The sequence below is a fragment of the Emys orbicularis genome, chromosome 23 (assembly GCF_028017835.1).
Source record: "Emys orbicularis isolate rEmyOrb1 chromosome 23, rEmyOrb1.hap1, whole genome shotgun sequence".
Classification (NCBI taxonomy): Eukaryota; Metazoa; Chordata; order Testudines; family Emydidae; genus Emys; species Emys orbicularis.
Window position 1 is genome coordinate 16,699,207 of NC_088705.1, and position 20,656 is coordinate 16,719,862.

Below are 20,656 nucleotides of genomic sequence, written 5' to 3' on the forward strand. Positions count from 1 at the left end.
AGTTCATTTAAATGTTAATATTTCCTTTTGATCTCTGAATTAACAGAATACAGCATAGACAGGGACTGTTTGACTACATTGTTAACGTCTAACAAGATATGAGTACACACATACAATTAGTATCACCTCTAACTTCTAATAATATAGGTTTGCATTTCAAAGTTCTAGCCTATCTGCCATGGAATGGCTCTAATTACCATTTGCATACTTTTCTAACATGTCTCTAAAGGTTGGCTCGGGGTTATTTACCCTGCAGGATGCTTAACCCTTTCTGGCCATGCGTCACACTTTGTGTAAGATTCGTTGCAATTATATAACAGTGGTAGCAACAATGATTTGCATGATCATATTCCAATCAGATAATGTCACATATGGAAAGATAGATTTTAAGTGATTATAAGTGATACAGGCATAAAAAGTCAGAATTGGTTACAAAAGGAAATAAAATGATAGAATCACAATCTAATGCCTAAACTTTACCAAGATAAGTAAAATTTGAAGCAAGCGACTTTCTCACCACACCAGATGCTGCAGGCAGTTTACAGTTCATAGTTCTTAGTTTGCAGGCTGGATCCCCTTACAGCCTGGGACCATTCCTCTAGTTCAATGATGCTTCTTTGTCTTTCAAACGATCTTGCTCTGTGAGTAGAGGTGAGGGGAGGAGAGGTAATTTGTGTGTAAGTGTATTCTCCCTTTTTATACCCCAACTCCTCGTACTGGAAAAATCCTTGCTGTGTCATGGGGTTAGGCAGTCCTATTGCCTACGTGCCTTACAGACAGTCCTTCATATGAATTGCAAATTCTTGCTTGCACCTTCTATGTATGTGCAGCTTGACATTCAAGGCCTTTGTTTATTGTCCTTTGTTACCTCTGAGGGGCTAGTCTGTGGGTCTTTCCCAGACTCACAATATGTTTCAGTAACAAACCTATAGCAAAATCTCATATTTCCATATACAATGTTGATGCACAGATTTTAACAGGACAACGATGTTCAGCAAATTATGACTTTTCAAATGATACCTCACAAGGCATACTTTGTACAAAATATATCATAATGCCATATAAAAGTGGTGAATGTGGGGGTTACGGGTATTATTTTGAGGTACAGTGTGTCACAACATTGTACTTGCCAATTGTTCCTACTTAAGAGACACAATCCCTGTTTCTCACAAGACACTGGCCATCTTCCATTCCATCTCTCTGAGAAGCTCTCCTATTTCAGTAAAGGCTGAATATGTCTTCCCAGACATTCTCTTTAAAAGCTTTTGGTTTGTTGACTGACAGTAGGTTAACAGCGTCTCATATCCAAGTTCACTGTAAGTGCATTGCCCTATATACGCAATTTACCTGATTTACTTCATTTGGAGTTATGGGTGCTGAGCACCTCTGAAAATCAGACTTTTTATTTAGGTGACTAAATTTAGGCACTCAGGTTTGAAAATTGCAGCCTACATATTCAGAATATGCTCTAGATAAGGATATTGCAGATGGGAGAGAACTGTAACTATGCATATGTTTTAAAAAAATGTGATATAATACCGTTAATGTAGTTAACTCCAGTGACTGGAGAGAGTCTCAGAGACATGCTCCAAAACAGCTGTATTATTCCTTAAAGTCCTTTAACATGCTGAAAGCTCACGGAGCTAAGTTCCTCTCTTATACTGACATGTACAGGTATCCATTGCAGGCAGGGCCGGCTCCAGGCACCAGCCGAGCAAGCTCATGCTTGGGGCGGCAGATTCTATGGGGCGGCATTCTGGCCAATCCTAGGGCGGCACGGCCGCTTTTTTTTGTTTGTTTGTTTTGTTTGCCGATCCGGCCGCCCTGTAGGGGGCAGCGGCGCAGAGGAGGGGAGCGCCCTGCTTGGAGCGGGCTGCGCGCTCCGATTGCCCCAGCCGGTGCCAGGTCTGTAGCAAGCCCGGCAGGGCAGCCTGTGTCCTTCCCTCCCCGCCGACCGGAGCGGCGCGGAGCCCTCCCGGCAGGCGGCGAGGCAGTCGGGGCTGCGTGGCGAGCGCCCCGCTGAAGCCCTGGCCGCCCCCCTTCTCTCTCTCCCCCCACTCCCTCCCCCTCCCCCCGCTAGCCGGGGCACATCTGCAGTGCAGGGAGTCCCCCTGCACCCTGGCTCCAGCCGCGCCGCAGGGTTTTTTTTTTTTTCCTGCTTTGCCGCTCTGGCCGCGCTGCAGGTTTTTTTTGTTGTGGTTTTTTTGCTTTGCCGTTCTGGCTGCCCCAATTTTTTTTTTTTTTTTTTTTTGCTTGGGGCGGCAAAAAAGCCAGAGCCGGCCCTGATTGCAGGGTGGTGGAATTCCAAAGATTCTGGGAGTTGCCGTTCACCGTTGCCACGTGCCCCCACACCTGGCAGACAAGTCCATGCACTTAGAAATCAAAAACTTGTGAATTACAGCCAGGTTATAAGAGGAATGGAGAGGCTGAGAGCAGTGGCAATGGCCCTTCAGCAACAGAGGAAGCTAAATATTGGAGTCTGATGAATATGCGAGATGTCTAGGATTATGAAAAGCATTGCAATTATATTGTTTAGGTGCCTAGAGTAATGACAAAAAAACAAGTGAGGTGTCCCCACTATTCTGAATTTTAATCTCACTGTAGTTCTCAAAGATTAAGTGTGAATGACAGTTATGATAATGTATACTGATCTGAGAATGTGGTATACCAGTCAAGGGGTCAGTTTTCAAATGTGGTCATGTAAACAGGACATCGCAAGCCCACACGGGGTTGTTAAAATCAGGGCCGGTTCCAGGCACCAGCGCAGCAAGCGGGTGCTTGGGGCGGCCCAATGGACGGAAGCGGCATGTCCGGGTCTTCGGCGGCGGGTCCCTCAGTCCCTCTCAGAGGGACGGACCGGCCGCCGAATTGCCGCCGAAGAATGAAGCGGTGCAGGAGAGCAGACGCCGATTGCGTCTTTTTTTTTTCTCTCTTCGCCGCTTGGGGCGGCAAAAAAGCTGGAGCCGGCCCTGGTTAAAATGGTAGGCCCATAAATCTAGCATTTACGCGCACAGTGCCAACGTGAGCAACCCCATATTTGAGATATGGGCATCCGACAGGAGCAGCACTAAAATAGGACTCCCTGTCATTATCTATTAGGGAAAAAAAATGATAAACTCAGGGAGCTTACTTAAAGGGACACAGTCAATTTAAGAAAATATTCTGTATGGTTTTTTTTTACATACTGTTATAACTAGTGACACCTAAGATTATTGCAGCATTAAGAAACTTAGAAGGAGAGAGATTGTTCTCTGTTTTTCAGTGTGTTTACTTGGTGCATTTGGTAATACTTTGTATGTACTTAGTTCCATGGTTTTCTTTGTATAGTCCATTAAATTAGGTAGGAAAATGTGATTGTAAAACTATAAAAATTGGCAGGGGGTGAGGGAGAAGTCAAGCAGGTGTGAGATCTGAAATTACTTTTAACTCATTTTTTTTAAATACTGTGACTAGATTTCAAGTTGTTTGTATCCCTCTAGCTTTAGTTATTGTTACAGTGCCTGGGTATGCATGTATTGAAAAGAGAGTAGATCCCTGAGTTTTCACAGCAGTAATATTTAGGTTTGCATTTTCACTAAAAATGTTTAAAATGGTAAGAATTAGTTGAACTATTATGAATTTTCTTTTGTATAGAATGTTGTTATCCTCTATAAAAATATAACAGTATTTAATTGGTGAAATATGAATGCTGCAGTAATTTGTGTGTTTGTTTTTCTGTCTTGGTTGTTGTAATTACAGAAATGTGGAGAATACTTTTTCAAGGCCTTTGAACTCAAAAGTGGAAGAGCAGGAAGACACGGGGAACACACACCATTCAGTGTTATTTTCCTTGCAAAGGAAAACGATGATTATGAGATGAGCACTAAAGTCTCAAGTTTTCAAAGGTTTGCATAACAAACAAGAGACACATTGTGGGTTGCTTCTTGACTTTGAAGGCTTGCCACTGTCAACTGAAATAAAATGGCAAGATTTAAAGCCTTAACCAAGTTCACAAGGAAAACATTTGGACTAAAAGTTTTGGAAAGTTTTCTCTCTTTGAAGTAGTTTGTCATGCGTTACCAATGTGAACTTTATTGACCCTGAAATTTTTTTTTGAATCAAATAGCAACTAGTGATACTTTAGTAAAATCTTATATCAACAACCATCTCTTGGTAGCTCCAGCTTCATAGCAAATGCAGGCAAAGCAGGGAATCTACAGAGGAGACCTTTATTATTCATAAATGAAGCCTGCCAAAACCTGCCCAAAATAGCATTCAAAGACCCTTTTAAGGTCATGGATCCTGAACAAAGCCAGAAAAGCACAAAAAAGGCTGAGGAAAGTCCCAGAAAGAGGCTTACCAAAGGAGAGGCTTTCCAATCCAGTATTTCATCTGCCTCTGTGTATCAGGGCAGCTCTGCTTCTTCGCAAGCAACCCCTCTTCGTGATATCATATCACAGCAGCACTTTTCTAGCTCCTTGCCAATTCCAAGAGAGGAATCTCAGGAGAAAACTGGACATCAGAAGCAACCCAAGCATTCCTCTTTTGAGCACTCTCCCCACGTTTCACAGCTTCAGCAGCATCCACTATCACCAGCATTTATGTCTCCTGGAAAACCAGAGCAGATCCTTGAAGGGCCCACATGGCAGCTAGTCGATCCAGTAAGACCGGGTCCTTCTGGCTCTTTTTCATCACCTGGGCTTCATTCTCATCACAGCCAGCTCATACCTTCCCATTCACCAATCCTTCCTGGAGAGGACATGCCATCCGTTCAAAAAGTCTATATCCCTCGACCTTCCCAAGTTTCCTTAAAACAAACTGAGGAAGTGCACAAGAAGGAGAAGAAACCTCAGAAGCCAGGCAAATACATTTGTCAGTACTGCAGTAGGCCTTGTGCAAAGCCAAGTGTCCTCCAGAAACATATCAGATCACACACAGGTGAGCGGCCATACCCTTGCATTCCATGTGGCTTTTCTTTTAAGACTAAAAGCAATTTGTATAAACACAGGAAGTCTCATGCTCATAGAATAAAAGCGGGGCTGGCCTCAGGAATTGGAGCAGAGATGTATCCTTCCAGTTTGGAAATGGAAAGGATCGGTGGGGAGGAATTTGAAGAACCTACTGAAGGAGAAAGCACAGATTCAGAAGAGGAGACAAGTGCAATGTCAGGTCATTCAGTAGAACTATCACCCAGGCGACAGCACACCCTGTTATCTAGTAGTTTGCATAGTCTAGGAAGCCAAGGTTCCAGCCACGACCGGTGTTCATTATCCCATTCCAGTATGTCTCAGTCTCTTGAGGACAACACGCAGTTTGTGGAGCCTTCATCTGATCATGCTTTGAGCCACAAATCAGAAGATACACATACTATAAAACAGAAGCTTGCACTCCGATTAAGTGAAAGGAAGAAAGTGATAGATGAGCAGGCATTCCTTAGCCCTGGCAGTAAAGGAAGTACAGAGTCAGGCTACTTCTCGCGATCAGAAAGTGCAGAACAACAGATCAGCCCGCCAAATACAAATGCAAAATCTTACGCAGAAATTATTTTTGGGAAATGTGGGAGAATTGGGCAAAGGACAGCAATGTTAGCTGCAACCACAACCCAGGGGTTTCCGCACGTGTCCACTGAAGATAAACCTAGCATGGTACCATTGTCTGTGCCTAGAACACAGGTTATTGAACACATCACTAAGCTAATTACAATTAATGAAGCTGTTGTAGATACCAGTGAAATAGATAGCGTGAAGCCTAGAAGAAGTTCGTTATCTAGACGTAGCAGCATTGAATCTCCAAAGTCTGGTGTATATAGAGAACCATTTCAGTTTGACAGCAAGTCTGGTTCCAGTAGCCAGTTGAATGCATCAAAATCATTGACATCCCACGGTGAAAAAATTAAGCCTGAACAATCATTGTTATCACTTCAGCAATCCCACAGTGCCACAGAGACAGTGCCTCTCCTAAGAAGCCACTCAATGCCTTCTGCTGCCTGCACTATAAGCTCCCCTCAGACCTTTAGAGGTAGTTATTCATTTGATGACCACATCATGGAATCTGATGTCATAAGCCGCAGTCAAGTGTTTTCTTCACATCCTCGAATGCTAAAACGACAACCAGCTATTGAGCTACCTTTGGGAATGGAATATGGTTCAGAGGAGGTTAGCTCAGTAAGCAAAGAAACCATTTCCAAACCTGCCGAAGAACAAGAAATCAAGGAAAGTGATCTGACCAGAAAGTCAAGGAAGGGTCCAAAAGTTAAAGGGTTCATTTATGAGTGTAATATCTGTGGTGCTCGATACAAGAAAAGGGATAATTATGAAGCGCATAAGAAATATTACTGTTCGGAACTTCAGATCTCGAAGCCTCGTTCTTCCAGTTCCCATACCTCTGCAGATGCTGAGAAAAGTCTTGTGGATCCTGATACATGGCCGCAGATGATGCATTACAAGCTGGGGACCGGTTTAGAGCTTACTCCACTCAGAAAAAGACGAAAAGAGAAGAGCCTTGGTGATGACGAGGACCCTCCAGCTTTTGAGTTGCCTGAAACTCCCTCATCCAGCATGAGGCCAGTAAGTCAGTTTACTAACCCAGCATCATCGGATGTTGCTTTGAACTTACCCCGTGAGTCCATTAAGTCACCAGCCGATACAGGTAAAGCCATGCCGCTCACCGAAGTCAGTGCTGGCTTTCACTCCAGAACTACAAAGCCAGCTTCTAGTACAGAAAGCAAAGAGAGAAGAAAAACTTCAAAAGAGATCTCTGTCATCCAGCATACAAGTTCCTTCGAGAAGTCTGACTCTATAGAACAGCTGAGCAGCTTGGAAGCAGAAGAAAAACCTATATCACAGTATTCATCTCAGCCAGCAATGCAGCACAGTAGGCCATCTCATTCCCTGCAGCCAAAGCTGGTACGCCAACCCAACATCCAGGTCCCTGAGATTCTTGTCACTGAAGAGCCCGATAGACCTGAAACCGAGCCTGAGCCACCTCCTAAAGAGCCAGAAAAAACTGAGGAATTTCAGTGGCCTCAGAGAAGCCAAACTCTCTCCCAGCTTCCTGCTGAGAAACTCCCACCAAAAAAGAAAAGGCTGCGGCTGGCAGAAATGGCTCAGTCTTCTGGAGAGTCCAGTTTTGAGTCTGTCTCCCTGACGAGAAGTCCAAGTCAGGAAAGTAGTATATCCCATGGCTCCAGCCATTCCATTTCATTTGATCGTGAAGAATACAGTAAATCCGAGGCTGTCAGCCAGCCCTCCGAATCCCATACTAAACCCCTTGGCATTGGCTCACATATGTTAATGGTACCGAGCCACCATCATCATTCCAGGGAAATGCGAAGATCTGCTTCTGAGCAGACCCCTAATGTGTCTCATCCTTCTCAGATGTCGGAGCCCCGTAGTAAATCATTTGACTATGGGAGCTTGTCGTCCTCTTCTGCTTCAACACCTGGCCCTTCACTTTCCTCGGCTCCACAGGAGAGGAGGAAGTGCTTTCTGGTTAGGCAAGCATCTCTCACCAGGCATCCAGAGCATGAGACAGACTCAGCCCCAAAAGGAAGGCAAGAGACAGAAGAACCATTGCCTTCTTCCAGTAAATCTCCTGTCACCAGTTTGCCCCATCAGCCTACATCTTCGTCGTCCTCATCCTCACATGGAGATAAGAGTCAGCCAAAAGATAGCCCTCAGCATGTGTACAGCCAGCCATACTCTGAGGCTCTGCAGGTGTTTCATCATCCAATGCCACAACTAGCCCTGCATGAAAAACAGCGTATGTCCCCACAAGTATCTCTCTTCCCTTTCCAGCACCTTCTGCCGCAGCCGGGACAGTCTGCAGAGCTCTTCTCCACTCATACGATGTCCGACATCCTCTCTGCTCAATTTCCTATGCCACAGATTCCTCCCTCTATATTTCAGACACCACCACTTCCTCTCCAGCAGGCTCTTCTCCACCCAGGCCAGCTTCACGTTGTCCCTCCGTTAATGTCACATCCAGCAGAAGTACCATTCAGGCAGCACTCTTCATTCTTACCTGTCCATTACCCGGGCTCCTCACCACTCCCTTCTGCATTTTTTCTACCTCTACAGTCTCCGTTTGCTCTCCAGTTGCCGGGTGAGGTTGGTGGCCATTTACCGCAGATCAAATCCAGTGTCTCTCCACCAGCAGGGGCCTCCAGCCTTTCTCCATGCACAGAATACAGCTCCGACAGCAGGTTACATCCTTTGACCTGCACAGCCAGCCCTTCAGCCTCAGTCTCCACATCTCAGCTGATGGTTCCTACATGTCCGGATCCTATGGTATCACTTGTAGTCCCCGTTCGCATTCAGACTAACATGCCAACCTATGGGAGTGCAATGTATACTACTCTTTCTCAAATCCTAGTCACTCAGTCCCAGTGTAGTCCATCTTCTATTGTCCTTCCAAAGTTTGATGATCGCCAACCCAAGGGTGCCCTGGTGTGCAGCTCTGATGTTCATGGAATAGGCTTCGATTTGGCACAGATGATCACAGAGGATCAAAGAAGCATCTTCCAGACTCCGTATCTGAGAGTGCCATTGCCATTACCAGAAAGGAAGGGCTATATGCCACTCACCTCCCCATCAGAAAGTGTCCTGGGATTGGAAGGGGGCTCATCAACAGTTGGTGGAAGCAAGCGGATGCTCTCTCCAGCTGGTAGCCTGGAGCTGACGATGGAAACACAGCAGCAGAAAAGAGTGAAAGAGGAGGAAGTCTCTGAAGTGGAAGAAAAGTTGGAAGTGGTGAAGCCACCCAGTGCAATAGAGGAGGGGAAAAAGCAGGATAGATCTCACTTTCTGGCAGAGAGCCAAGGCCGGCTTGAGGTTGAAACTCCACCTAATTTGTCCTCTGAGCAATCCGAGCCAAAGGAAATCCCAAGTACTATGCCACCAGCCTTGCCATATTCAGGTGCTTTGAGCTTTGAGGCACTGGAGGAATACACACCACAAGCTGGCAAGCAGTTCCGAAGCAAGACACCTTTGCAGACAGTAAAGAAGGAAGACTCCAAAGAGCTGGCGGAACACCCCTTACCAAATCCTCCGAGCCCAGCACCTCATTCTGATGTCACACAAAGTGCAATGAAGTCTCGAGAAGGTACAGATCTGAAGAAGGTATTTCAGTTCCCCAGTCTCCACACAACTACTAATGTCAGTTGGTGCTATTTAAACTACATAAAGCCAAATCACATCCAGCAAGTCGACCGAAGGTCCTCAGTGTATGCCAGCTGGTGCATTAGCTTGTATAATCCCAACCTCCCAGGTATATCCACTAAAGCAGCCCTCTCACTCCTGAGATCCAAGCAGAAGGTGTGCAAAGAAATCTATACCATGGCTACAGCTCCACGTCCAGAGACAGGCAGGCTTGTCCCGTCCAGCTCCAGGAAGCCAAAAATGACGGAGGTAAGAAAAGTGTTGCTTTTCTCCTATCTGTGTGTATGGGGGTGGGGGGGGCAGAAATGCAGGGAGGGGAGGTGTTAATTTAGTAGGGGCTCCTTGTGCATCCCTTTCTCACGCTGGTGAGTGCTTACCCTCAGCGGGAGTGCATAAGGACACAAAAGACACTATTGGCCAAAAGACATTGGCAAATCTGCTTTATGGCAGGATATTATATAGTTCAGTGTCTACTTGTCTGGTAATCAGCAGAGCAGTACGTGATCGCCTCCTTACTTTGAATTACCAGTACTGAGCACAAAAGATGACACTTACATTTGCCTTGATATTTCAATTTAAAAAAATTATAAAAGTTCTCATAATTTTTGTTTTGTTTTGTGCAATGTTAATAAAAAATAAACTAGTAGGGATGTTTTAAGTAATGGGATTCCATCTGTAAGTCTACCTACCTATCCCAGAGTCATCACCATGGTATCTGAACAGTCAAAAGTACTCAGGGCAAGTTTACAAAGATATTTAGGAACGTAAAGATGCAGATAGGCAGGTCGTGGGATTTAGTAAAGCACCTAAACAGCTTGGGCACTTAACTCCCATTGAAAAATCAATGGGAGTTAAGCACTTAACTCACTTTGCAGCTTATATGCCACTAGGTGCCTAACTGCATCTTTAAGGGCCTAAATACTTTTGTAAAATTGACCCTAAACCCCGAAAAGGGTTAAAAGAAGTAAGACAAACCTGTTTTATATTCTTAACCATCCATGCCACAGTCATGCAAGCTGCTTCACACAGGCAGAGCCCTGCGACTGCAGAGCTCCACTAAAGTCACTGGGATGCCATGTGGGCCTATGGGTCTGGGAGAAGCTATTGGGTACCACGCAGTGCTTTCCCCTTCATTTTGGTGGTGGGGAGGGGAGGGAGGATTCCAGAGCACAGCACATACTGTTTTCAGTTCATAGGGAACTATACAAATCCCTAATCCAGGTCATGATTATGCAGATTAGCAAACAGAATTGCTCTGAAGTTTTTGCAATTTGATACTCATTTCAACCCAATTTGTATTGCCGGATTGTTCATTTTATTTCTGAATCGCAAAATGAACCCTGAAGATTGAATTTATTGTCATGTCAGCTGCAATTGCTGCTTATAAATATGTCTTAAAATACACATAGTTACCATACACAAATACACATAGTTACCATATTTCTCTTCAGCAGTTCCATCAATCTCCTGCAGAAACCCCCAAGACATGATTTCAAGGAGCTAGGAGACACATACTATGTGTGTTATAATAACAATACTTTACCCTTATGCTGCATCCTTCATCCCAAAAGTCTCAAAGTGTATTACCAACTATGAGCCTCATTCTGAGAAATGCTGAGCCACCCGCCCGCCAATTGACTTTGTCATGGGCTGTGGGTGCTCACACGTACACAGAGTAGTGCTTTTAGGCTGTGCTGGGGAAGATGACCTAAACTTCAGGTTTAAAATATCTGGTTTCCCTGTAATCATAGGTTAGCATCTAGACAGGGATGACACAACTCTCAATCCTCAAGACAGAGATATTTCATTACATACAGTTTCCCCCAAATGGATTAAAGATCTTTTTGCCAAAACCGTAAAAAGAAAGCCCCGGTGGATATTAAAGTGGTCATGATGCATTTTGCAAGAGTAGGGGATTTGTCCTGGTGTATCTACAAAATTCACCTCCCCACACTGTTGTGCTCTCTCTTATATATCTGTCTCCTACTCCAAAGCCACTACCATTTACTGGTGGTATATGTATATATTTGTAAAATGTTTCATGATGAAAGGTGCTGTGTATGTGTAAAATATAGTTTTAAGTTTACTGTATTCAGCTGTGACACACTAAATTGGGATGGCTGCTTTATTGATGTGTCTTCTAAGAAAATGGTTTTCCTTAGTTTATATTAGTAACTGCTGCTTAAATGGGATCGTATTAGCACAAATCATGTTTCATTCAATGGAGGAAAAAAAGTGATTTTTAGTCAAATGTTCAGTAGGAGTGACATTCTAAAGCCTGCTCATTTACATGTTATTGAGAAAGATTCCCAGGGACAGTTTCCTGGCTACCCAGGAAGCTGTGGTCAACAATAGCTGGGTTCCAATGGCCTCAGTCAAGGGGCTGAAAGTTCAGGCTTCAGTCCGCACCTTTGTAATTATTTTCCTTAAAAATCCTCTTTCTATAACTATACATTGTCAGTTAATACAATAGAAACGTTCATATAAGCCATAGTCTTTAATACAATAGGACATACCGGTAGTTACCAGTAAGCTGTAGTACATTGCATACAGTCTTCAGACTTGGCTTGATTTTTCAGTCCCAGGGAGATTTACCAAGCAGGTCAAGTTTGAAGCAAGAGTAGACTGCTCTGCAAATAGCTGCCTGGCTAACTAAATTGCTTAGTGAACATGCACACTTGGTAAATGATGCAATTGTATAATAGTAAAATAGCAACTGTATAATTTATTTTACATCTGTCTAGGGCCTTCCATCTGTCCATTTATATCTGACCCTTTCAAAAACATTGAGATATCAAGCCTAACCCTACATCTGTGATGGCATATATTATTACTGTTCTTTTACAAATGGTGAAACTGGGACATAGAAAAAGTTAAGGTGAAAAGTTGCAGAAAAGTTTCATTAACTTTGGATGTTCAAATCATGACATCTAAGGTTTGGTTTTCAAGGGTGCCGATCATCTGTGCTCCCACTGACTTCATTCAGAGTTGTAGGTTCTCAGCAGCCTACAATCCCCGCAAAAAATCCCCACAGCTGTGTGTCTCAGAGCCTGGGTTAACTGACTTGGGCTTGTGCTGCGGGTCTAAAAATAGTAATGTAGACATTTGGGCTTGGACTGGATCCTGGGCTCTGAGACCCTCGGCTTTCAGAACTCAGGCACCAGCCCAAGCCCGAACATCTACATTGCTATTTTTAGCCCCACAGCACAGACCCTATGAGCCTAAGTCTGTTGACACAGGCTCTGAGACTCACTGCTTTGGGGATTTTTTTGCTGTGTAGACGTACGCTGAGTGTCTCAAGCCAGATTCCCAAAATTAGTGGAAAATTTTGAAAACTTTGCCCTAAGTGATTTGCCAAGTGTCATATCACTAATCTGTGGTAGATCTTCCTTCCTTTAGTAATCAGATTGTAGTTTGCAATAACATACAGTAGTAAAACTTCTCACAAGCCACTCCCAACCTTCCCCCAAGAAGTGAACTGTTGATCATCTGGGACACAGTTTAATGCTATGGATGATACATTGAGCATCTAATGGCAATATCTACAAAATGAAATCACTCTGTACTGCTGTGTACACAGAGTAAATGTAATTCAGGTGAAAGCTAACTTGCCTTGCACTTTCAAACCTTTGTGGATGATGTGAAAGAAAATGTTTTGTTAACTCATAACTTTGTAATGTCACCAAATGTAATGTCATGCAGAGCTCCTTGCAGGAGCATAACGAGGTCCAGATGCAGAGTCTTGCTCTTCTTAGAATAGATTGAGTCACATAGCACAGAACATAATGATTTACAGTCATGCTAGATGGCATGTCACTGTGTGACTGTCTTTATGATTGGGTCTATGACAAAGCAAAGAGCCTCATGCTTAGCAGTGGGAGGAAGAGAAAACTTCACTTTTAGAACCTCTCGGGGGAGAGGGAGAAACAGTTTTTGTTGGCATTATATTTGTGGCGGTGGGGGTGCTAAGCCCCGGCTAGCTTTGTTCTTCCTGAAAGGAAGTCACCCAAGAGCTTTCAGTAACCATCGGTTCATACAAAGTTTAGAGGGCGAAAATCTAGATTTCTGAAGAAAGATACCAAAGCTGAGGCCAAACTCCTACATTTTAAAACTATTTCCTTTCTAGGAATTCATACACTGTCTGAATCTATCAGAGAGAGTGTATGGATATATAGGAGATCATCTCTAACCGCTGGAGCAATGCACTGGGAACCTGGTCTCCTGGTTTCTATTCCCGACTGCCACTGACTCACTGAGTGACCCTGGACAAGACACTTCACTTGTCTATGCCTCAGTTTTCAGATTTGTAAAATGAAGATAACTGTATAGACCCACCTTACAAGAGGGATGTAATTCTTAAATATTTGTTAATGATTATAGTTTTTATAATAATATATGTAAATTGTTATTAATTTACATGGTGCTTTAACACATTCCCCACCCTTAAAAGTTCAGTCTAAATAAGACATATCAAACAGAGGACAAGATCCAGAATTAGAGATCATGTTTGAAAATGTAAGTCCTACTTACTAGGTACAGTCATCATAGTCAGCACCACATGTGGTAGGTTGCCTTCTCTATCAGAGGGAACCCAGTGTATATGGTCTGTGTGTTTGTTAGAGCCATTTGAAATGTAATAAATGATTGTTTTGCTCTTTTGGGGAGGTAGGTTCATTTGCCTTCACTCCTTTCCAATGAAGGTCGAAAAGATTTAACTAGAGCTGAGAAGGAAGAGGATAAAAGAGGCAAATCAGAAGAAGAGGCTCCCATATCCAAAAGAGGGGAGCCAGCCAGGATCAAGATCTTTGAAGGAGGGTAAGTATCTCATTTTGTTTTCAGACTTTTATTACAGCCTGTTGCATAAGAGCTATCAGTAAAAACAAAGTCAAGTCAGTAAAGGTGTCTGGTGGATATCAGCAGGGGCTGGCCAGGTATAGATCGACATGAGCAGTTCCCTTTTACTTTTCTACAGCCACCTTAAACTAAACACCCTTGAGATTTATATATAATTCAGGCTGGATTCAGTTTCTTTCCTGAGTTGGTCTTCAAGTTAGCAAGCACTTCATTAGCACCGCTCTGCAGGTGGTTCAGTTGAGACAGCTGAAGAGTGCAGATATTTCCTGCAGCTGTCTCTGTGGAGGAGATGATGGACTGCACCATATTTCCTAGTTCTTTTCAGAGTCTTCAGCTCAAAATAAAGTTCTCATTAGTTGTTTTACCTGTATGATGAAGGAATTGGAATGATCTTTTCTGATCCTGGGGTTTTTTTGCTGGGGAGTTGAAAGGATAGATTGCATAGGCTTAGCAAACTGGTCAATTGACCCATCAAATAATGTCAGTTGACTACTTATGTATTATTTGGCCATCATGAAATGTTGTCAAATATTCCAAGAATGTCCTGATATAAGCAACAGCCTATCTTTTGTATGGTGTCATTCTTTCATTTTTTTAGAACTTCATTGTTTTGCATTTTTCTGAGTTAAAGTACCTTGGTTAAGTAACTTACTTTTTGTAATTACGCATAAGTATCTAATGCTAAGTCTACTGGCGACCATAATGTCTTGCTCTTTTTTGTTACTTTTGTTACTGTACTAATAATACTGTACTAATTAATGCTTTAAAATATTTGACAATTTTTCACATTATTTCACAATATTTGACTGGCCAATTGACCAATTGTTTTTACACAGGTCAAATGCCCAACAGTAGGATTGCTTTATATATACTTGTTTGGGCTCCCTCCCAATTCTCTGATTTAGCTACCAAAGTAGTTCCAACCAAAAGCTCTACATTTGCTCTATAATCTGTTCTTACTTCATGGTAATTCATCACACTCTCTTGCACTCGCTTAATATTTCTGATTATCTTTTGAAAAATAAAAATCAGTTAACAAGTAATACATCAATGGGATACAATTAAGAATCCTACATCCTATGTATTTCAAAGGGGGCAAAAAAAACTTCAGAAGCTTGTAGCAGGATAGGTCGGTCCTGCTGGGAGATGGTGAGTCCTCTTGGTTTTGTCTGGTTGGAAAAGACTTTGTTGTGTCAGGGGTGTGGTTTTCTCTTTTCTATTACCTGTGTAAATTTGTTTTTCTTTTCAAATGTTGAATTAGCATACAATCAAAATATGTAAACCAAAAGAGGGCTTAATGAAAGTCTGCCATTAGGTTCAGTCTAAGCAATCCCTCTCTTGCTTAGATGTATGCCCTCAAATTTACAAGTCAACTCCGCTTGCATAGATGTAGGCAATGGCATTGAGAGTTAGATCTATGCAGAGAAGTATAGAAGAGCAAACAAATAATAACATCTCATCTTGAACTCTGTGGCTAGCAACTCAGTATTTATTAGCTAGCACCCTTCAGAATAAGTGAGTTCCCAGGATTTAGGAGGCAGGCTTGGGAATGGGAGCAAAGCCACACTTGGAAGACACTGTGCAAATACTCTTGTTTAGGCAGGTTGGTGTTACTTCTGTGTAGCGAATGAATTTCCCATGGACAAATGATCCTTGCATTTTATTGTCTTTAAACACATGAAGCACCTCCATTACCCTCATATTGGTTCCTCTTGGAACTAGGAATCTCAGAGGGAAACTCATATTCTGGGAGTTAGATACCTTGTCATCTGTGATCATGTAGGAGGACAATCTGATGTGGCTGAAATTCACCTTACTTTACACAAATCAGCACAGGAGTCTCTCTCCCAGAGTGGCCCATTTTAAGAGAATTCTGCTCTAAACAGTAGGGAAATGAACTGTAGGTGTCCCACTCAGGGCTTAACTGAAAAACCTATGTTCCCCAGTACTGAGCAAAATCCAGTCTCTTAACTACATTTTATTAAACTTTACACCCTTTAACTCTTTTTAACATGCTCTGTGTGTAACATAACATCAATGAATGTATTACTCATCCTGAAATAACCTTACATTTTATTTCAAAACAGCAGTAGAATTGACCAAAAAAAGCCATACTTCTGTATATAGAAGAGAAGATGACAGCTGCTTACTGCCACGCATAATCACTGATGCAGCACATCAGAAATGGGTGCTAAAATATTACCTCCAAATTATAGAGTAAAGGCTCCACTCAGAGCTCTGATTGTCAGCACAGGGAAGGTGGTTCACCAGAGATACTATGGGAACACTTAGTGATCAATGTCTTATCATATCAATGCAGCTATTGATATGGAACGATTTAGCCCGTAACACACTTTACATTCTTGCTTGGCAAAGTGACTCTTCTCAGGACACTTTCTACCAGTGAAGTGACCAGCCTTCAGAGGGTTCCACAGGGACTGCAGTACTTTATAAGTGGTTTCATACTCAGCCTGCTGGGAATATTTTTCAGAATTTGGTTACCCACTCCCCCAAAGAAGTTATCTAATTGTGTTTTTTTCATAGGGACAATACCCTCTTTCCCTTATTTTCCCCTTCGTCTCTTTGACTCACCCTGGTCCTGTAGTATTGGCCAGACCCATCCTACCAACCAACTATGGTTGGTCGCAGATCTTTTGGGAGCCTTTTAATGCTTCTTGTGGGTCAGCCAGAGAGAGTCACTGCAAAGCAATTCAAGACGCTACTCCCGCAAAAGCTCAGCTTGCTGCATCTCTCTCACTCCAGCTCCTTCTTTCTCTCTCTCCGGCTCTTTCTTCGGACTCCTCTTTCATTCCCACTGCTGCTAGCTTCACTCACCGCCCTCCATACTGCTATTACGCTTTGGCTTCTCCATTCAACTTCTCCCACAAGTACCTCATTTACAATGCTGCCGATACCAGCTGCTGTCCAGCCTGCTAACAGGGGAATAAGAGCTATACCTCAAGATTCCCATTGCACCCATTAGCCAATCTTAAAGGACAAGAGTGATGATCCTTACAGTGAATCTGTGAGAGTCTACAGATGTGCCCACGTTTGACTGTCAGACCTGCCCCACTGTCACTCATTTTAAAACATGTAGTGTTGAAGCCATACTTTAAAATATCTCTCTGGCAGTTCTGAGAGGCTGATGTCTGGTTTTGTTGTGTTTTACCCTCAGGGGACTTTTTAAACAGAGATGGTCCTGACCTGGAGCTCCAGATCCAAATGCTCTTGAACTACCGAGAAGTTCTGATTCAGAACCCAATTTTTGTTGATGCTGAACATTGCCCTGAAGGTTTCATTCATGACTGTATTCAAAATCCAGAGTTAAGAGACAGAAATGTTCCCATCTGGATCACAGCAGCATGGTGGTAACCAAAAAGTGCCTGTGTGAAATGTTTTGGGTCTCAGGCCCATCCTCTAATAAGTAGCTCTTCATATCACCACAAGGCTATTAATTGGACCCCTGTTGGCTGTCTCAGCAGACAAGATAAGAACTAAGTGAGCCACAGAGTCTGGGCTATGGCAGTGATTTTTAAATGAACCTAAGGGAGCAAAGCGCCCAACTCCCATTGAATTTTGTGGGATTTAGGCATCTAACTCCCTTAGGCTCCTTTGAAATCCCAGTCTATGTTTTCACCATGTCAGGGTTCAGGTCTATTTGGGAGTCTGAGCGAAACTTGTGTGGTTCTGCCTGTACTTTACCTGGAGATGAACAAAGGACTTGTCCCCAGAGCTGTCAATCAGAACTTTCAAACCAGAACTAATTCCACTTCAGAGAACAAACTCCAAAACCGAAACCCATTTGGCCAGTAGTTTCAGCAGCTGGATTTCACTCTTAATGCTGAAAATTCTTAAGAATTTATATACAACCATGAATCTGCAATTGCACCAAACTTTCATCCAACACACACGAACCTATCCTATGAAGGGCCTTACTGTAAAACAACTGGTGTCATTCATTTTTGTTAGCTCAGAGACTGCCACTGTGTGTATTTAGCTCTCTTAATACAGTGTCTCTCGAGTGGTCATTGCATGAAAAGACCATGCCACAGCTGATACTTCTTCCAGAGATAATAAAAACACCCACATGGTGTTTGACTGAGGGACATTGAAGTGATTTTGAACAATGAAAATGATCTTTAAAGGTCAAGTGGACCAATGCTAGTTTGGGAGCAGTGTCATGATTCCTCGGTGATTCTGTATCATCTTCATCAGTATACTTCAGTGTTTCAGGGGTGTCATCCCCATTTTGAAATCTTACATCATGAAATTGTAGATTGATATTGACTAGGTTTGAAAGAGGGGAGTCTGTCATGGTAGAAGAAACCTGGCCTGCTTACTATGCATTAGTGTTTCCAAGATGAAATCTAATATTCTGGGGAGTAGTTACAGTCAATATATGTTCTATTGTTTCATGGCCAACCCCTCTGCGCTTTCACAATACTGCATCAATTTGTTCATTGCACTGGGGAAGGTAATGCTAAGATCTAAGCAGGTTGTCACTGATAGTTTCACTTATGCTTCTACAAGACTATCACGTACAATTGGTACTTCATAAAAGGGGAAGGCAGGGGTGCATTCTCCAGAAAGCAGACACAAATGTCCTGGCTTGTCTGTTGTTGTTAATGGTAAAACTTCATTTTTCTTTGTAGGAGGAGATGCTTGTTACGACTTTGGGCTGAATTCTCCTCTCATTCACGCCTCTTTTAAAACAGTAAAACTCCATTGACTCCACTGTAGTTACTCCAGATTTACACCAGCATGTGTGTGTAACTCCACCAGTTTGACCAGTTTCTAGTCTCATTTACTCTGGTTTTACACCAGTGTAATTTCATTGACTTCAGTTGAATTGCTTCTGATTTACACTGGTGTGAGTGAAAGAAGAATCGCCCTAATCACATTTCATTTTTGCACCTCTTTGGTTGTAAGGGCAATGTTGTCTGGTTTCGTTTTGCATTAGAGACTTGTGGTTGATTTGGGGGGAGTCAGAGCAATATTCAGGCCCTTACTAGGATCACTCTTCTTCTTGTTCTAATTCCTTCATCCAGCCTCCTTAGTAAAACTTCGCCACTGATGGCTGTAGTGTCATCAACCCTAAAGTCCTTTGAATCAAGGTTATGATTTCAATGTAAAAACACCATCCCACCCGGCGCTGCCTTGAGCAGACTAAATGTCTAATTGAAAGAATTCAAAACCCATTGCCTTGTCTTTCTAGTACAGTACAAATAATCAGAGGACTAGATGAGATCTAGGGTTGAACTACAAGATACTCTGCCTTGTAGTGCTGTTTTCCAGACCCCATGCTGCAAGCTTGTAGATGGGATTGTAACTGAAGTGGTTCACACATCTGCCTAACCCAGCCTGCTTGATCTGAGAAAGTTTCCTTTCAGTCTAGGGGAAATGTAGAATCCTTGGGGCTGTTTCTTCAACATCACTACTAATTAATGTATACATGTTTAAAAAATCTTTTTTGGAGCACATTAGCTGCCTCCAACTGCTTTTTCCCCTGTGATTTCTCACCTTGGTGGACAACCTAGAATCTGTGGTTGGCTTCTCCTTGATGATCTCATCCCCTTTCTATGACAGGCTGCGGAAGTTGCAGTTCCAGACACTGGCTGACACTCCTCATGGAAAATCCCTGGCACAACAATGCAAATGTTTCACTACCCCAGAGAAACTCTCTTCTTTAAGCAAGCAAAGTTTCGCAACGTGCAACTCCAAACGGAACCCAATTCACTAGGTTTCCTTTGCTACGTAGGTGAGCTCAAGGAATTCGCCAGTTTTATTTTTAAAGTAATTTTTCCCAGAGACATTGGCTTGAGCACATAATGAGCCATGTAGCAGCTAAGGAGGACTTTGACACGGCTGACGTCAGCATAACACACAGAAATGCTATTGTGGCGGGGGGAATTCATATCTGCATGGGAGAGAATGTTGCTAATTCTCATTCCTTCCTCTGCAAACCTGCTCAGTCTCTCATACGCACCACTTCTCAGCACAGCTTTGTGGTGAGGTACTGTATCTCTCTGAAGCACTTATAGTGTTAAATGTTAATGTGTTTGTCGTGCATACACTCTTTACAATTACAGCTGGAGGAATTCCTATTATAATATTTTGCTTTTCAAATATTAAAGGAAGTGGCTTCCCTAGCTTTCACCATTGTGGGGGCACTTCACCAGGGAAGGGAGTGGTCCCTGCGATCAGAGAGCTCAACAGAACATCACGTTAGCTTTTCAATTAGCCGTTGTACAGCCAAAATGATCAGTGTCGTTAATTTGGGGTGCCTCCAGTTGTTGAGTGCTGGACCCCTGACTTTCAGAGGTGCAGAGTTGCACAGCTCTGAAACTGTGGAAACACAGCACCTGTGAAAATCAGGCCCTAACTGTTTCAGGTTGGCACTTGAGACATAGCTGGTGCACAGATATTAATCCTGCTTCTTTTAAGGCAGTTTTTTTTAAAAAAAGAAGTTTGCGCTGTGCTTGCCACTTAAAAAGAGAAAAGAAAAGAAAAAATGTGTTGGGGCAGGGCTTGACCCAAGTCTCTAAAATCTGGACATTTCTGTCTATTAAGCATTTACTTTAAAATGTGGGGAGTGGGAGCATTTTGATCTTTGGAGCTAGAAGGGGTGAGATTTTCAAAACGATGCAGGGGACATAGTTGCAAAA

General features: G+C 42.9%; 1 protein-coding gene across 1 annotated transcript in view; it reads left to right on the forward strand.

The window, feature by feature from the left end:
- Positions 1-4,274: 4,274 nt before the first annotated feature.
- The window catches only part of HIVEP3 (HIVEP zinc finger 3), a 90,002-nt gene continuing 73,620 nt past the window's right edge, over positions 4,275-20,656 (forward strand). The window contains exons 1-2 of the mRNA XM_065421749.1: positions 4,275-9,386; positions 13,807-13,952. Coding sequence (XP_065277821.1) covers positions 4,275-9,386; positions 13,807-13,952 — 5,258 coding nt within the window. The remainder of the gene's footprint in view (positions 9,387-13,806; positions 13,953-20,656) is intronic.